The 18,994-nt window shown below is 46.2% G+C and overlaps 1 protein-coding gene across 3 annotated transcripts in view; it reads right to left on the minus strand.

Annotated features, from left to right (window-relative positions):
- Positions 1-18,994, minus strand: part of CACNG7 (calcium voltage-gated channel auxiliary subunit gamma 7) — a 195,672-nt gene that overhangs the window by 37,462 nt on the left and 139,216 nt on the right. For all 3 annotated transcript variants that reach the window (XM_077259482.1, XM_077259483.1, XM_077259481.1), the window contains exon 3: positions 1,511-1,597. In XM_077259482.1, the coding sequence (XP_077115597.1) occupies positions 1,511-1,597 (87 nt within the window). The remainder of the gene's footprint in view (positions 1-1,510; positions 1,598-18,994) is intronic.

The raw sequence follows: 18,994 nt of genomic DNA on the forward strand, positions 1-18,994 counted from the left end.
CCCTGCTCAGCAATATATTCCGTGGGCCACTCAGAGGTTGCCAGGGCCGTTTGGCTTATGGTGGTGACACCATACACTTCCAATGCGTCCAAGCCAATGTGTGATTTGGGATATTATACCAGGATGGGGGAGATTATACCAGAATGGGCACATTTACCAGGATGGAGGACATTATACCAGAATGGGCACGTTATACCAGAATGGGGGACACTATACCAGGAAAAAGGACATTATAATAGAATGGACATATTATACCAGGATGGTGGACATTATACCAGAATGGTCACATTATATCAGGATGGAGGACATTATACCAGAATGGTCACATTATACCAGGATGGTGGACGTTGTACCAAGGTGAGGGACATTATTCCAGAATGAGCATATTATACCAGGATGGTGGACATTGGACCAGTGTGAGCGACATTATACCAGGGTGAGGGACATTATACCAGAATGGGCATATTATGCCAGGATAAGGGACATTATACCAGAATGGGCACATTATACCAGGATGATGGACGTAGTACCAGGGTGAGGGACATTATACCAGGGTGAGAGACATTTTACCAAAATGGACATATTATACCAGGATAAGGGACATTATACTAGAATGGTCACGTTATACCAGGATGGTGGACATTGTACCAGGGTGAAGGACATTATACCAAAATGAGCATATTATACCAGAATGGTGAACATTGTACCAGGGTGAGGGACATTATACCAGAATGGGCATATTAAACCAGGACGAGGGACATTGTACCAGGGTGAGGGACATTATACCAGGGTGAAAGACATTATACCAGAATGGGACTATTATACCAGGATGAGGGACATTATACCAGAATGGGCACATTATACCAAGATGATGGACGTAGTACCAGGGTGAGGGACATTATACCAGAATGGGCATATTATACCAGGATGAGGGACATTATATCAGAATGGGCACATTATACCAGGATGTTGGACATTTTACCAGGGTGAGGGACATTATACCAGGGTGAGGGACATTATACCAGAATGGGCATATTATACCAGGATGGGGGACATTATACCAGAAAGAGGCTCAAAATGGAGGGCATTATTACTGAAAGGGGCCCAGAATGGGGGAGATTATTACAAGTAGGAGCTAGTACAGGAGGCATTATTACATGGAGGATGACCGCGTTTGCCTTTATAGAATCTAAAATGCTACAAGGGCCCACGCATTTGACCAAAATACAGATGGGGACCGAGGTCAAAATTTTGCCCTTGGCCCATTGACTCTAGTTTTGCCACTGAATAAAACACATGTTCTCTGCACTTGTACCGAATATATTTCAGTTATTTTTAGACTACTCTGGATATTATATTATTTGTCATCTGGGCACTGTCCAATAAAATGGATATATTATTACATACATTACATGGTCACTGTAATTATCTATTGATGAACAGGAGTTAAAATTAAAAAGAAATAATATAAACAAAAATAATCATTAATATCATTTTTTTTTCAACTTACTGAGTATATTTGCTGTGTTTTCAGTCACAATGTCTGTATCCGGCCCATGAAAAAATTCGGAAGCAACGCACCGACCCTTTTCTCGACCTGCAATAAACATAGTAAAATATTCATTAGTTATAGCAGTTATAGTTATTGATAATTGATGAAAAATACACCATGGTGGCTCAGTGGTTAGCACTGCAGCCTTGCAGCACTGGGGTCCTGAGTTCAAATCCCACCAAGGACAACATCTGCAAGGAGTTTGCATGTTCTTGCCACGTTTGTGTGGGTTTCCTCCGGTTTCCTCCCACACTACAAAGTCATAGTGATAGGGAATCTAGATTATTAGCCCCAATAGGGACAGAGATGATAATATCTTCTAACGTGCTGGGCAGCACGGTGGCGCAGTGGATAGCACAGCAGCCTTGCAGAGCTGGAGTCCTGGGTTCAAGCCCCACCAAGGACAATATCTGCAAAGAGTTTGTATGTAGTATTGAGCGATACTGTCCGATACTTGAAAGTATCGGAAAGTATCGGCAGATACCGGCAAAGTATCCGCCCATGTGACTGCGACGCGACCAATCACAAGCCGGAACGTAATTTTAAAATCCTGAATGCCTAGAATTAGGCATTGAGGACCTGAAAATTACGTCACGGCTTGCTGTGATTGGTCACGTCGCGGCCACATGGGCGGCACGCGACCAATCACAAGCCGTGACGTCACGGAAGGAAATAAACGCGCGCATTTTAAGCAAAGAACGCTGCCGATTCCCTCGGTAAGGTGCAGGCTGCGTCGGAGAGGTGAGTATAGCAATATTTTTTATTTTAATTCTTTATTTTACACATTAATGTTGTTTCGATACCGATACCCGATACCACAAAAGTATCGGATCTCGGTATCGGAATTCCGATACCCGCAAGTATCGGCCAATACCCGATACTTGCGGTATCGGAATGCTCAACACTATTTGTATGTTCTCTCCGTGTTTGCGTGGGTTTCCTCCGGGTACTCCAGCTTCCTCCCACACTCCAAAGACATACTGATAGGGAATTTAGATTGTGAGCCCCAACAGGGACAGCGACGATAATGTGTGCAAACTGTAAAGCACTGTGGAATATGTTAGCGCTATATAAAAATAAAGATTATTATTATTATTATTATTATTATTAATGACGGTATATAAGCAAAGCATAATAAATAAATTATAAAGATTCCTTTCAGATGTGAACAGAGACTAACTGTATGAAAAAATTGTCTGATTTTCACCCATAAAATTGGACGATATTTAATTTGTATTGCCATCCGTGGGCAATCAGTATGCCATCCACATCAGGCAGAGTTTAAAAACAATTTTCTGTGTTAATAATTGCAATGTATTGGTAAAAATTCCTATGCTACATGGTTGATCCATACGAGAGCTGATTTTTTTGCGCACTTTGAAATGGCGAATCTCATCCGAAATGTAGAAGTGAATAGTGAAACAACTGAGTGAAATATATTTTTATAAAATATATTAAATTATATACAGTATATACTCGAGTATAAGCCGTGATTTTCAGCCCATTCTTTTGGGCTGAAAGTTCCCCTCTCGGCTTATATTCGAGTCACACCCAGGGGTCGGCAGGGGAGGGGAGCGGGGGCTGTCTAATTATACTCACCTGCTCCTGGTGCGGTCCCTGCAGGTCCCTGGCTCCCTGGTGCCCCAGCTTCTTCCTGTACTGAGCGGTCACATGGTACAGCTCATTACAGTAATGAATATGCGGCTCCACCTCCCACAGGGGTGGAGCCGCATATTCATTACTGTAATGAGCGGTAACGGTGACCGCTCAGTACAGGAAGAAGCTGTCTGCACGCGGGAAGCAGGGACTGCACCGCGCCAGGAGCAGGTGAGTATAATGGGGAGGGGGAGCACTGCGCTGCTTGATATTCACCTGCTCCTCGTTCCGGCGCAGCTCCCTCTTCAGCGTCTTCTGCAGTGACGCTCAGGTCAGAGGGCACGATGACGTGGTTAGATGCTGAAGATGGAGCGGCATGGGAACGAAGTCAGGTGAATATTGAAAGTGCCGGGGGCCTAAGCGATGGAGAGGTGAGTATGTGATTTTTTTATTTTTTTTATCGCAGCAACAGCAAATGGGGCAAATGTCTGTATGGAGCATCTTATGGGGCCATAACGTTTGTGCAGCACTATATGGGGCAAGTGTCTGTATGGGGCCATAATCAACATTTGTGCAGCACTATATGGGGCAAGTGTCTGTATGGGGCCATAATCAACGTTTGTGCAGCACTATATGGGGCAAACATCTTTTTGGAGCATCTTATGGGGCCATAATCAACATTTGCGCAGCATTATATTGGGCAAATGTGTCTATGGAGCATCTTATGGGGCCATTATTAACCTTTATGCAGGATTATATGGGGCATATTTTAATATGGAGCATCTTATGGGGCCATCATAAACTTTATGGAGCATTATATGGGGCTTCTGAATCAATATGGATATTCAAAAACACTTAACCTACTGATGTCTCAATTAATTTTACTTTTATTGGTATCTATTTTTACTTTTGACATTTACCGGTAGCTGCTGCATTTCCCACCTTAGGCTTATACTCGAGTAATTAAGTTTTCCCAGTTTTTTTGTGGCAAAATTAGGGGGGTCGGCTTATACTCGGGTCGGCTTATACTCAAGTATATATGGTATATATAATAAAAATATAATATAATCTGAATAATTGTGTCTGCAAAATATAGAGGTGATGATTGCTTAGATAAAATCTATTTAAAAACTACAGTAATTTATCTTTTACTATGAAAATTAGTGATGAGCGAGTGTACTCATTGGTTGGATTTTCCCGAGTACGCTCGGGTGGTCTCCGAGTGTTTGTTAGTGCTCGGAGATTTAGTTTTCATCACCGCAGCTAAATGATTTACGTCTGCTAGACAGGCTGAATACATGTGAAGAATGCCTGTTTGTTATGGAATTCCCATATGTATTCAGCCTGTCCAGCAGTCATAAATCATGCAGCAGAGGCGATGAAAACGAAATCTCCGAGCACTAACAATTACTCGAAGATCACTCGAGCGTGCTCGGGAAATCCCAAGCAACGAGTACACTCGCTCATCACTAATGAAAATGTATTATAACTAGTGTTGAGCGATACCGTCCGATACTTGAAAGTATCGGTATCGGAAAGTATCGGCCGATACCAGCAAAGTATCGGATCTAATCCGATACCGATACCCGATACCAATACAAGTCAATGGGACACCAAGTATCGGACGGTATCCTGTATGGTTCCCAGGGTCTGAAGGAGAGGAAACTCTCCTTCAGGCCCTGGGATCCATATCAATGTGTAAAAGAAAGAATTAAAATAAAAAATAGGGATATACTCACCCTCTGGACTTTACCGCCGTAACCGGGAGCCGTTGTACCTAAGAATGCGCGCTTGAAGGGCCTTAGATGACATCACGGCGCTCTGATTGGTCCGTAGAGGTCGCGTGACCGCTACGCGACCAGTCACAAAGCCGTGACGTCACCTAAGGTCTTTCAAGCGCTTGAAATACCTTAGAAGACGTCCGCAGCTTCTGATTGGTCGCGTAGCGGTCGCGTGACCACTACGCGACCAATCAGAGCGCCGTGACGTCATCTAAGGCCCTTCAAGCGCGCATTCTTAGGTACAACGGCTCCCGGTTACGGCGGTAAAGTCCAGGGGCCGCCGGAGAGGTGAGTATATCCCTATTTTTTATTTTAATTCTTTCTTTTACACATTGATATTAATCCCGATACCGATTCCCGATACCACAAAAGTATCGGATCTCGGTATCGGAATTCCGATACCGCAAGTATCGGCCGATACCCGATACTTGCGGTATCGGAATGCTCAACACTAATTATAACCATTCAGGTTAATGGAAAAAAAAACTCTTTAAAGATGTGTGTCATTGTATCCATAAGTATTGCCCGGGTCTTGTATTCAACAAATATGTAGCATTGTGTATACTCCAAATAGTTTCCTTTAAATAGATAATTTCCCTGATCCAATGACAATAGTCTGATTTAGATGCCAGCCTCGTGACACTGCTGCTCACCTAGGTCCCTGGCAATTTTATTAGCTTGTTGGCTGATAATTTGCCTTATGTCCATCGCATCCTCCTAACTATAACGTTCTTCAATGTCCTTGTTAAACAATGCGCTGTTGGAATTAATTTTGCATCCAGCTCATAAATTTACTGCCTCTAAATAATGAATGGTCATGGGTAGGGTTGAGCGAAACGGGTCGATCATTTTCAAAAGTCGCCGACTTTTGGCTAAGTCGGCGTCTCATGAAACCCGATCCGACCCCTGTGCTTGTCGGCCATGCGGTACGCGACTTTCGCGCCAAAGTCGCGTTTCAATGACGCGAAAAGCGCCATTTCTCAGCCAATGAAGGTGAACGCAGAGTGTGGGCAGCGTGATGACATAGATCCTGGTCCCCACCATCTTAGAGAAGGGCATTGCAGTGATTGGCTTGCTGTCTGCGGCGTCACAGGGGCTATAAAGGGGCGTTCCCGCCGACCGCCATCTTACTGCTGCTGATCTGAGCTTAGGGACAGGTTGCTGCCGCTTCGTCAGAAGCAGGGAGAGCGTTAGGCAGGGTCCACTAACCACCAAACCGCTTGTGCTGCAGCGATTTCCACTGTCCAACACCACCTTCGGTGTGCAGGGACTGTGGAAGCTATTTTTTTTTTTTTTTCCCCTCAGCGCTGTAGCTCATTGGGCTGCCCTAGAAGGCTCCGTGATAGCTGTATTGCTGTGTGTACGCCACTGTGGAAACCAACTGCTTTTTTCAAAGCACATATCCTCTTGTTCCTTCCTTTCTGCACAGCTATCTTTTTTGTTTGTCCACACTTTTTATTTAATTTGTGCATCAGTCCACTCCTATTGCTGCCTGCCATACCTGGCTTACATTACTGCAGGGAGATAGTAATTGTAGGACAGTCCCTGTTTTTTTTTGTTTTTTTTGTGGGAGATTAAGATTGGCATTTCTGCTACAGTGCCATCCCTGTGTGTGCCATCTCTCACTGAGTGGGCCATAGAAAGCCTATTTATTTTTTCCGTGATTTGTGTTCTAAATTCTACTGGAGCGCCCCCACACCGCCGCAGGGCCTAGGGGTACCCGGAGCCGGGCCTCTAGGTCTCAGTCCTGGGGTTGTCACGGTGGCTAGACCCGGTCCGTGGCCCTGTCTGTCAGTGGGGGACGTCCGGTGCAATAAGTGATGTTGTAGCGGTGCAGTTGTGGGGTGCAGGTCGCGGTAAATAACGAGGACACCAGGTTGCAGTCTCTTTACCTCTTTACTGAAGCTCTCTGGGTCCTCAGTCCGGAATACGGCTCACCAGGCTGCGCAAGTCCGGCCGGTCCAATGGCACTTCCAGAGCTCTCCTTGCAGGTGGAAATCGGTGCCTTCCTTCTAGCGCTATGTGTTGCAGTCCTTCCCTGCTGTGCTTACGGAAAGTACCCCACAACTGTTGTGTCTGTTTCTCGTGTTCCCTCACAACAACTTAATTCGCAATGATCTTCCTCGTCCCTCCAGATACTATGGTAGGAACGCACCCGTATGACGGGGAGGCTCGGAGATCTTCCGGGACTCTATCTGCGCCCCTCTCCTGTTGGTACCCCCCTTTGCCTTCCTGGGTGATGCGTGAGACAGTCCGCCTCAAGCTAACTGCCCTGCCGTAGGTCTGAGGTATGGCTTGAAACTCTTTACCTCCTCGGCGTTCCGGCCACCGGTAGTGCGCCTCAGTAAGGTGCTGCCTCTTTCAGCACAACCCTCACTGGTATCTCCTTTCGCTTGATTTCGTTTCTCACTCAGCACAATCTATCTCGCTTCTTAGTCCTTCCTTGGGCACCGCCGCTATGCTGAGCAGGCACGGTCCCTTTACGTTCTTTCCATGCCAAGCCTCTGCCAGGATCCCACCCCTGGCAGAGACCCTACAGTCTCTCCCTTCACAACACCCTCTGCCACCAGGTGTTGCTCCGTTCAATCCCGTCAGCGTTCTCTCTCTAACTTCCTGCCTGACCCCCAGTTTACCCACTATGGTGGGGAGTGGCCTAATGAATAGCACCCTTAGCTCCCCCCGGAGGCCCAGCTGTGAAATGTATTGGTGACTGTGATACCTGCTCAGAGAACTCCTTCCGTGCCATCGAACGCAGCATGGCCCCCCTTAGTGGCTGAACCATGCTACTGCAACGACCAGGACTCTGGGGCGCTGCACTCCCCCCTGGTTAAACACAGTACTCCGGGACTGGGAAGAAAAACAACAATACAGGTTAGCAAAAAGACATACAATTTTGTTGAGTGCAAATAACAATAAGTATACTTAAGTAGGCTTCCCTTTATGGGAGGTGAGGACACTTGTAACGTTACAAACATAATTAACCTTATAATTTACAGAGTATAAATAACTTCTGTTACCCAACCGGGTATTCTATTTAGTGCAATTTTTGAAATAATAACTTAACATTGCCTTTAAGAAACTCACACTCTTAGTCTATCAAAGGCCTTCCTATAATCACATTATAAGGCATTTCAACTTTACATTCTCCTTCTTGTGAACCTGCAGGACCGCCTGTCCCTACGGCACCAGGCCTACTGCCTCTCCTTTCTTCTACAGGACCGCCCTGTTCAGCCAGGGCCTACTGCCTTTCGCTACTATACACAGTATAGACATAACATTCCTTTCGGTTGAAGAACTCTGAGCCAGCTCTACTCGGCCCCTTTAAGGACTCACTCTCTAACCCCTACGGGTTCACTCTCTGTCCTTAGCAATAAAGTAACTTTTCAATGGGGACGCAGGGTTTACCTTCTATCCTCACCCTCATTATTACTTCTCTTACTTTCAACTATGCAGACCTCTACTTCTACCCCTACGGGCTCTCTGCATCTTTCCTGTCTTCAAAACATTATTCAAATTTCACATTTTAACAAATTCAACACACATAACTTAGCATGTAAAACAGTTACATTTCTTTTCAAGGCATCATTATGGCATTACTGTTCTGCAACAGTATCTCTCTCAAGTTCAGTTTCTCACATCCCCTTTAAGAGGAGACCAAGTCTTTCTAAGGTAGCTCGTCTCCTCAGCCTACCGGCCCATGCAAAGGTTCCGGCATGGTATCTTCGCAAAGTGTCTTTAACTAGAACCGGTAGGAAAGGTATCTTCGCAAAGTGTCTTTGGCTCAAACAAATAGGGCAAATATCTTCGCAAAGTGTCTTTGGCTAAAACCAGTAGGGAGCACCTTTAAGAAGGTGCAAACTATTTACAAGGGAAGTTCGAATCATGCACAGTCCATGATTTCTGCAGTTCTTTAAACTTGTGCAAAAATTTTAGGAAAGGAAAACAAACAAAGAGGATCCCGGGTGAACAGAGGGATCCATTAACCCTGGGCGGGTTTAGCAGCAACTTAAAGGAATAAAAGACAAACAGTAACTATTTACATTTTCATAAAGTAATAAAATCTTACTGGGGTTCTGCAGAAGGCGGCCTCTTATCCGGCCTCACCAGGCCAACAGATCGCCCCGGTGAGCCAGGACGCCGTTCCGGTCCCAGTAATGATAAAACCCCTCGCCGGGAGGTCCTCCTTGTCGGCAGGTGCACCCGTCCCTCCGGGGCACGGCAAGGCTGGGCTTCCCGGGGTTCCGCAGGGCCGGGCTCTGCTGCTTTCCCCACTGAATCAGCTCCTTCTGGTGTTCCGGCAGCAGCCTGGAAGGCAACGCATCGTTGGACACCTCGGGCAAACCAGCCCGTCTCGCCAGTGTCCCTCCTCCACCTCGTGTAAGTGACGGCGTCTCCCGGCTCCAGGTCACGATCGAGCCTCCCGCTGCAAGGCTCCACCTCCTCCCGATCCACGCGGACCTGCAGCGGCTCTCCAATTTCCTGAATCACCCCTCTTCCATACCGGGGGTTAAAGGCCACCACTACACCCCAGTGTGAGGACGGGATCTCTGGAGCGCTGGTCAAGTCAACCTGTTCCGCAGGCTGGGGTCGGCTCCTCCATGCGGCCATCAGACGCCGCAGATGTTCAGCATCTGGTGAAATCTTTAAGTCCGGCGTCGGTGACATGCCTCCAGCCACGGCCGGGTGGATGGCGACAGGGGACACTGGGGACAGACGAATCTCTGTGGGCTGGCCTAGCCGTGTAAGTACGTGGGCATCGGCCCTCAGCCGGCGGGCTAGCTGTCGGGCCTCGGCCGCAGCCACACGTTCTGCAGACAGCGGCAAAGGAGGTCGACCCATTGGTGGCTCTGTGAGGGTCAGGCCCCGCAGCGTTGGCATCTTGGAGGCTGTCTCGGGTTGCGCAGCCTCGGGCCGGACCGGGTCAGCTCCGCGTGGTGCTCCTGGTGTCGCCATCTTTATTTGTCCTCCAATGTCCTCTTTTCGCGGTCTCTTTCGTGGGCGGCCCCGTCCCCATGGTCTCCACCCTCCGACCAAGATCAGGAGGCGTACCTCAGCTGTTGACGGGCACGTCCTCAGGACACAGAAATACTTAGACTGGGCGGCCATTACTGTTCACGCTCTCCAGCTCGTCTACGCCCACTCCACGCCCCTCTTCTCTTCCTGCGCTTTCCTCAGCGCTGCAATGGCGGCGGATTTTGGCGGCAAATGGCACAGCACACAGTCTTGCAATAAAGTACAGTCCAAGCACAGTAAATCACAGTCTCTAGGCACACATGACCTGATTCTTCAGGCTTAAGTAGATCCTGTTCGTGACGCCAAGTTGGAGCGCCCCCACACCGCCGCAGGGCCTAGGGGTACCCGGAGCCGGGCCTCTAGGTCTCAGTCCTGGGGTTGTCACGGTGGCTAGACCCGGTCCGTGGCCCTGTCTGTCAGTGGGGGACGTCCGGTGCAATAAGTGATGTTGTAGCGGTGCAGTTGTGGGGTGCAGGTCGCGGTAAATAACGAGGACACCAGGTTGCAGTCTCTTTACCTCTTTACTGAAGCTCTCTGGGTCCTCAGTCCGGAATACGGCTCACCAGGCTGCGCAAGTCCGGCCGGTCCAATGGCACTTCCAGAGCTCTCCTTGCAGGTGGAAATCGGTGCCTTCCTTCTAGCGCTATGTGTTGCAGTCCTTCCCTGCTGTGCTTACGGAAAGTACCCCACAACTGTTGTGTCTGTTTCTCGTGTTCCCTCACAACAACTTAATTCGCAATGATCTTCCTCGTCCCTCCAGATACTATGGTAGGAACGCACCCGTATGACGGGGAGGCTCGGAGATCTTCCGGGACTCTATCTGCGCCCCTCTCCTGTTGGTACCCCCCTTTGCCTTCCTGGGTGATGCGTGAGACAGTCCGCCTCAAGCTAACTGCCCTGCCGTAGGTCTGAGGTATGGCTTGAAACTCTTTACCTCCTCGGCGTTCCGGCCACCGATAGTGCGCCTCAGTAAGGTGCTGCCTCTTTCAGCACAACCCTCACTGGTATCTCCTTTCGCTTGATTTCGTTTCTCACTCAGCACAATCTATCTCGCTTCTTAGTCCTTCCTTGGGCACCGCCGCTATGCTGAGCAGGCACGGTCCCTTTACGTTCTTTCCATGCCAAGCCTCTGCCAGGATCCCACCCCTGGCAGAGACCCTACAGTCTCTCCCTTCACAACACCCTCTGCCACCAGGTGTTGCTCCGTTCAATCCCGTCAGCGTTCTCTCTCTAACTTCCTGCCTGACCCCCAGTTTACCCACTATGGTGGGGAGTGGCCTAATGAATAGCACCCTTAGCTCCCCCCGGAGGCCCAGCTGTGAAATGTATTGGTGACTGTGATACCTGCTCAGAGAACTCCTTCCGTGCCATCGAACGCAGCATGGCCCCCCTTAGTGGCTGAACCATGCTACTGCAACGACCAGGACTCTGGGGCGCTGCACTACCTCAACACAAAAACACTACATCAATCAGTGGGAGAAAAATATTGGCCTCAGTCAGGGCTTGTGTGCCACTGCTGTGTGTGCTATCTCTCATTCAGTGGGCTATAGCAAGCCTATATATTTTTTTTTTTTTTAATATTATTTGGTTTCTAAAGTCTCCCTGAAAAAAAAAAAATACCTAAAAAAACAGTGGGAGAGTAATATTGCCCTTTCAGCTTGTGTGCCAGTCTTGACTCCTGGGTGTGCCACCTCTCTCCCTCTCATTCAGTGGGCCATAGAAAGCCTATTTATTTATTTTTTTAAATATTATTGGGTTTCTAAAGTCTCCCTTAAAAAACAAAAAATACATAAAAAAACAGTGGGAGAGTAATATTGCCCTTTCAGCTTGTGTGCCAGTCTTGACTCCTGGGTGTGCCACCTCTCTCTCTCATTCAGTGGGCCATAGAAAGGCTATTTTTTTTTTGGTTTTTTTAATATTATTTGGTTTCTAAAGTCTCCCTGAAAAAAAAAAAAAATACATAAAAAAACAGTGGGAGAGTAATATTGCCCTTTCAGCTTGTGTGCCAGTCTTGACTCCTGGGTGTGCCACCTCTCTCCCTCTCATTCAGTGGGCCATAGAAAGCCTATTTATTTATTTTTTTAAATATTATTGGGTTTCTAAAGTCTCCCTTAAAAAACAAAAAATACATAAAAAAACAGTGGGAGAGTAATATTGCCCTTTCAGCTTGTGTGCCAGGCTTGACTCCTGGGTGTGCCACCTCTCTCCCTCTCATTCAGTGGGCCATAGAAAGCCTATTTATTTTTTTTTTAAAATATTATTGGGTTTCTAAAGTCTCCCTTAAAAAACAAAAAATACATAAAAAAACAGTGGGAGAGTAATATTGCCCTTTCAGCTTGTGTGCCAGTCTTGACTCCTGGGTGTGCCACCTCTCTCTCATTCAGTGGGCCATAGAAAGCATTTTTTTTTTTTTTCCTTGATTTGTGTTCTAAAATCTACCTCAACACAAAAACACTACATCAATCAGTGGGAGAAAAATATTGGCCTCAGTCAGGGCTTGTGTGCCACTGCTGTGTGTGCTATCTCTCATTCAGTGGGCTATAGAAAGCCTATTTTTTTTTTTTTTTTTAATATTATTTGGTTTCTAAAGTCTCCCTGAAAAAAAAAAAAAAACCTAAAAAAAAAAAACAGTGGGAGAGTAATATTGCCCTTTCAGCTTGTGTGCCAGTCTTGACTCCTGGGTGTGCCACCTCTCTCCCTCTCATTCAGTGGGCCATAGAAAGCCTATTTATTTATTTTTTTTAAATATTATTGGGTTTCTAAAGTCTCCCTTAAAAAACAAAAAATACATAAAAAAACAGTGGGAGAGTAATATTGCCCTTTCAGCTTGTGTGCCAGGCTTGACTCCTGGGTGTGCCACCTCTCTCCCTCTCATTCAGTGGGCCATAGAAAGCCTATTTATTTTTTTTTAAAATATTATTGGGTTTCTAAAGTCTCCCTTAAAAAACAAAAAATACATAAAAAAACAGTGGGAGAGTAATATTGCCCTTTCAGCTTGTGTGCCAGTCTTGACTCCTGGGTGTGCCACCTCTCTCTCATTCAGTGGGCCATAGAAAGCATTTTTTTTTTTTTCCTTGATTTGTGTTCTAAAATCTACCTCAACACAAAAACACTACATCAATCAGTGGGAGAAAAATATTGGCCTCAGTCAGGGCTTGTGTGCCACTGCTGTGTGTGCTATCTCTCATTCAGTGGGCTATAGAAAGCCTATTTTTTTTTTATTTTTTTTTAATATTATTTGGTTTCTAAAGTCTCCCTGAAAAAAAAAAAAATACCTAAAAAAAAAAAACAGTGGGAGAGTAATATTGCCCTTTCAGCTTGTGTGCCAGTCTTGACTCCTGGGTGTGCCACCTCTCTCCCTCTCATTCAGTGGGCCATAGAAAGCCTATTTATTTATTTTTTTAAATATTATTGGGTTTCTAAAGTCTCCCTTAAAAAACAAAAAATACATAAAAAAACAGTGGGAGAGTAATATTGCCCTTTCAGCTTGTGTGCCAGGCTTGACTCCTGGGTGTGCCACCTCTCTCCCTCTCATTCAGTGGGCCATAGAAAGCCTATTTATTTTTTTTTTTAAATATTATTGGGTTTCTAAAGTCTCCCTTAAAAAACAAAAAATACATAAAAAAACAGTGGGAGAGTAATATTGCCCTTTCAGCTTGTGTGCCAGTCTTGACTCCTGGGTGTGCCACCTCTCTCTCATTCAGTGGGCCATAGAAAGCATTTTTTTTTTTTTTCCTTGATTTGTGTTCTAAAATCTACCTCAACACAAAAACACTACATCAATCAGTGGGAGAAAAATATTGGCCTCAGTCAGGGCTTGTGTGCCACTGCTGTGTGTGCTATCTCTCATTCAGTGGGCTATAGAAAGCCTATTTTTTTTTTTTTTTTTTAATATTATTTGGTTTCTAAAGTCTCCCTGAAAAAAAAAAAATACCTAAAAAAAAAAAACAGTGGGAGAGTAATATTGCCCTTTCAGCTTGTGTGCCAGTCTTGACTCCTGGGTGTGCCACCTCTCTCCCTCTCATTCAGTGGGCCATAGAAAGCCTATTTATTTTTTTTTTAAAATATTATTGGGTTTCTAAAGTCTCCCTTAAAAAACAAAAAATACATAAAAAAACAGTGGGAGAGTAATATTGCCCTTTCAGCTTGTGTGCCAGGCTTGACTCCTGGGTGTGCCACCTCTCTCTCATTCAGTGGGCCATAGAAAGCATTTTTTTTTTTTCCTTGATTTGTGTTCTAAAATCTACCTCAACACAAAAACACTACATAAATCAGTGGGAGAAAAATATTGGCCTCAGTCAGGGCTTGTGTGCCACTGCTGTGTGTGCTATCTCTCATTCAGTGGGCTATAGAAAGCCTATTTATTTATTTATTTTTTTTCTTATTATTTGGTTTCTAAAGTCTCCCTGAAAAAAAAAAAAAAAACATAAAAAAACAGTGGGAGAGTAATATTGCCCTTTCAGCTTGTGTGCCAGTCTTGACTCCTGGGTGTGCCACCTCTCTCCCTCTCATTCAGTGGGCCATAGAAAGCCTATTTATTTTTTTTTTAAAATATTATTGGGTTTCTAAAGTCTCCCTTAAAAAACAAAAAATACATAAAAAAACAGTGGGAGAGTAATATTGCCCTTTCAGCTTGTGTGCCAGGCTTGACTCCTGGGTGTGCCACCTCTCTCCCTCTCATTCAGTGGGCCATAGAAAGCCTATTTATTTATTTTTTTAAATATTATTGGGTTTCTAAAGTCTCCCTTAAAAAACAAAAAATACATAAAAAAACAGTGGGAGAGTAATATTGCCCTTTCAGCTTGTGTGCCAGTCTTGACTCCTGGGTGTGCCACCTCTCTCTCATTCAGTGGGCCATAGAAAGCATTTTTTTTTTTTCCTTGATTTGTGTTCTAAAATCTACCTCAACACAAAAACACTACATCAATCAGTGGGAGAAAAATATTGGCCTCAGTCAGGGCTTGTGTGCCACTGCTGTGTGTGCTATCTCTCATTCAGTGGGCTATAGAAAGCCTATTTATTTATTTATTTTTTTTCTTATTATTTGGTTTCTAAAGTCTCCCTGAAAAAAAAAAAAAAAACATAAAAAAACAGTGGGAGAGTAATATTGCCCTTTCAGCTTGTGTGCCAGTCTTGACTCCTGGGTGTGCCACCTCTCTCTCTCATTCAGTGGGCTATAGAAAGCCTATTTTTTTTTTTTTTTTTTAATATTATTTGGTTTCTAAAGTCTCCCTGAAATAAAAAAAAAACTTAAAAAAACAGTGGGAGAGTAATATTGCCCTTTCAGCTTGTGCGCCAGTCTTGACTCCTGGGTGTGCCACCTCTCTCTCTCTAATTGTGGGCCATAGAAAGCCTTTTTTTTTTTTTTTTTTTTTAATATTATTTGGTTTCTAAAGTCTCCCTGAGAAAAAAAATAAAATAAATTAGGTGGGAGATTAATATTGACATTAGTGCTTGAGTGACAGTCCTGCGTGTGTGTCATCTCTGTGATTTTGTGCCACAGAAAACAGAGTGTGTAACATTGTGCCTGATTTTCCTTGTGGTCTCACCAACCTGTTAAGGGATATTGAAATCATACTGAAGTTATAGCTCACCGTGTAAGTTGTTTGACAGCAACAAATAAAGTTACTTTGGTTAAGATTTTAAAACAATGAGGAAGTCTGGTGCAAGAGGTCGTCGTGGGCGTTCATTGTCAGCTGGTAATGATGGTAGTGGTAGTGGAGCATCAGGTGGTCGTGGGGATAAAAATATTCCACCTAAGTCTGGAGCTGTGGAGCCAGTTTCGTCGTCAGGCTACACAAGGCCTCGAACGCTCTCTTTTCTGGGAGTAGGAAAACCGCTTTTAAAGGCGGAGCAGCAACAGCAAGTTTTGGCTTACATTGCAGACTCAGCCTCTAGCTCTTTTGCCTCCTCTTCCGAAACTGGTAAATGTAAAAGCAGCGCGTCGCTTGTGGATGTTCACGGTCAGGGACAAGTCGCTTCCTTGTCCTCCTCAGCAAAAACTACAACAAGAGAGAAGGATGCAGCAGGCGACACAACGGGTCACTCCATGGAGCTCTTTACACATACCGTCCCTGGCTTAGAAAGTGAAACATTTAACAGGCCATGCCCATTACAAGTATATTCTGACATGGAGTGCACTGATGCACAGCCACAGCCAGAGTACTATGCTGCTCCTTTGACTCAGACCACCACATTGCCCTCTCAGGGTACAGATCCACAATCAGACCCTGATGAGACTATGTTGCCCCGCCACGAACGCTATACCACCGACCGACACAGTGACACAGACGAAGTTGCACACGAGCTCGAAGAGGAGGTAATAGATGACCCAGTTATTGACCCCGATTGGCAGCCATTGGGGGAACAGGGTGCAGGCGGCAGTAGTTCAGAAGCGGAGGTGGAGGAGGGGCCGCAGCAGGCATCAACATCGCAACAGGTTCCATCTGTCGGGCCCGTATCTGGCCCAAAACGCGTGTCAAAGCCAAAACCTGTTGGAGCACAGCGTTGCCATCCGGTTAAAGCTCAGTCTGCAATCCCTGAAAAGGGATCCGAGTCTAGGAAGAGTGCAGTCTGGCATTTTTTTAAACAACATCCAACTGATCAGCGCAAAGTCATCTGTCAAAAATGTTCAACTAGCTTAAGCAGAGGTCAGAATCTGAAAAGTCTAAATACTAGTTGCATGCATAGACACTTAACCACCATGCATTTTCAAGCCTGGACTAACTACCAAACGTCCCTCAAGGTTGTAGCACCCTCGGCCAATGAAGCTAGTCAGCAACGCAACATCCCTTCCGTCACTGTAAGGCCACCATTTTCCGCACCACCGGCAGTATCTGTGCAGGTTTCTTTGCCAGCCAAAAGCAGTCAGGGTCAGGGAATCACCAGTTTTGTAGGAGGAAATATTGCATCTAGGGCACCGGCGGAAACAATACCGTCTCCAACCGTCTCTCAGTCTGCCATGTACACCGGCACACCCGACAGTTCCACGATCTCCAGCTCTCCAGTCCAGCTCACCCTACATGAGACTCTGGTTAGAAAAAGGAAGTACTTATCCTCGCATCCGCGTACACAGTGTTTTAACGCCCACATAGCTAGACTAATCTCGTTAGAGATGATGCCCTACCGGTTAGTTGAAAGCGAAGCTTTCAAAGCCCTGATGGAGTACGCTGAACCACGATACGAGCTACCCAGTCGACACTTTTTTTCCAGAAAAGCCATCCCAGCCCTGCACCAGCATGTTAAACAGCGCATCGTCCATGCACTCAGGCAATCTGTGAGTACAAAGGTGCACCTGACTACAGATGCATGGACCAGTAGGCATGGCCAGGGACGTTATGTGTCCATCACGGCACACTGGGTGAATGTGGTGGATGCAGGGTCCACAGGCGACATCAATTTAGGGACAGTTGTGCCTAGCCCACGGTCTAGGAAACAGTTGGCTGTAGGCGTTCGCACCCCCTCCTCCTCCTCCTCCTCGTCCTCCTGCAGAAGCTACAGCTCTTCTACAGAACGCAGTCTGCCAACCACTCCATCGGCAGATGACACTGTTGCACACCAGTTGTCCCATTATGGGCCAGCTACTGCCAAGCGTCAGCAGGCTGTATTGGCTATGAAGTGCTTGGGCGACAACAGACACACCGCGGAAGTTCTGTCCGAGTTCTTGCAACAAGAAACGCAGTCGTGGCTGGGCACAGTAGATCTTGAGGCAGGCAAGGTAGTGAGTGATAACGGAAGGAATTTCATGGCTGCCATCTCCCTTTCCCAACTGAAACACATTCCTTGCCTGGCTCACACCTTAAACCTGGTGGTGCAGTGCTTATTGAAAACTTATCCTGGGTTCTCCGACCTGCTCCTCAAAGTGCGTGCACTTTGCTCACATATCCGACGTTCGCCTGTACACGCCAGCCGTATGCAGACCTATCAGCGGTCTTTGAACCTTCCCCAGCATCGCCTAATCATAGACGTTGCAACAAGGTGGAACTCAACACTGCACATGCTTCAGAGACTGTGCGAACAGAGGCGTGCTGTTATTTATTTGTGGGAGGATACACGGGCAGGCAGTAGGATGGCAGACATGGAGTTGTCAGGTGTGCAGTGGTCTAAGATACAAGACATGTGTCAAGTCCTTCAGTGTTTTGAGGAATGCACACGGCTGGTTAGTGCAGACAACGCCGTAATAAGCATGAGCATCCCCCTAATGCGTCTGCTGATGCAAAGTTTGACGCACATAAAGGAGCAGGCGTCTGCACCAGAGGAAGAGGAAAGCCTTGATGACAGTCAGCCATTGTCTGGTCAGGGCAGTGTACAGGACGAGGTAGCGGGCGAAGAGGAGGTGGAGGACGAGGAGGATGATGGGGATGAGTATATTTTTAATGCCGAACCTTTCCCGGGGGCACAGGAAATTGGTTGCGTGTCACGGCCGGGTTCTGGTTTTTTGAGGGACACAAGTGACGTAGATTTGCCTGCAACTGCCCCTCAACCAATCACAACCGGAGATTTTACAACTGGAACTTTGGCCCACATGGCGGATTATGCCTTACGTATCCTAAAAAGGGACACATGCATTACGAAAATGATGAACGATGACGATTACTGGTTGGCCTGCCTCCTTGATCCACGCTATAAAGGCAAATTGCAAAATATTATGCCACATGAGAACTTGGAACTAATATTAGCAACCAAACAATCAACTCTTGTTGACCGTTTGCTTCAGGCATTCCCAGCACACAGCGCACGTGATCGTTCTCACACGAGCTCCAGGGGGCAGCAGACTAGGAGTGTTAGGGGTGCACACATCAGAAGTGGCGTTGGACAGAGGGGTTTTCTGACCAGGTTGTGGAGTGATTTTGCTATGACCGCAGACAGGACAGGTACTGCTGCATCAATTGAAAGTGACAGGAGACAACATTTGTCCAGTATGGTTACTAACTATTTTTCATCCCTTATCGATGTTCTCCCTCAACCGTCATTCCCATTTGATTACTGGGCCTCCAAATTAGACACCTGGCCAGAATTGGCAGAATATGCATTGCAGGAGCTTGCTTGCCCG

Source organism: Ranitomeya variabilis, chromosome 4 (assembly GCF_051348905.1).
Source record: "Ranitomeya variabilis isolate aRanVar5 chromosome 4, aRanVar5.hap1, whole genome shotgun sequence".
Lineage (NCBI taxonomy): Eukaryota > Metazoa > Chordata > Amphibia > Anura > Dendrobatidae > Ranitomeya > Ranitomeya variabilis.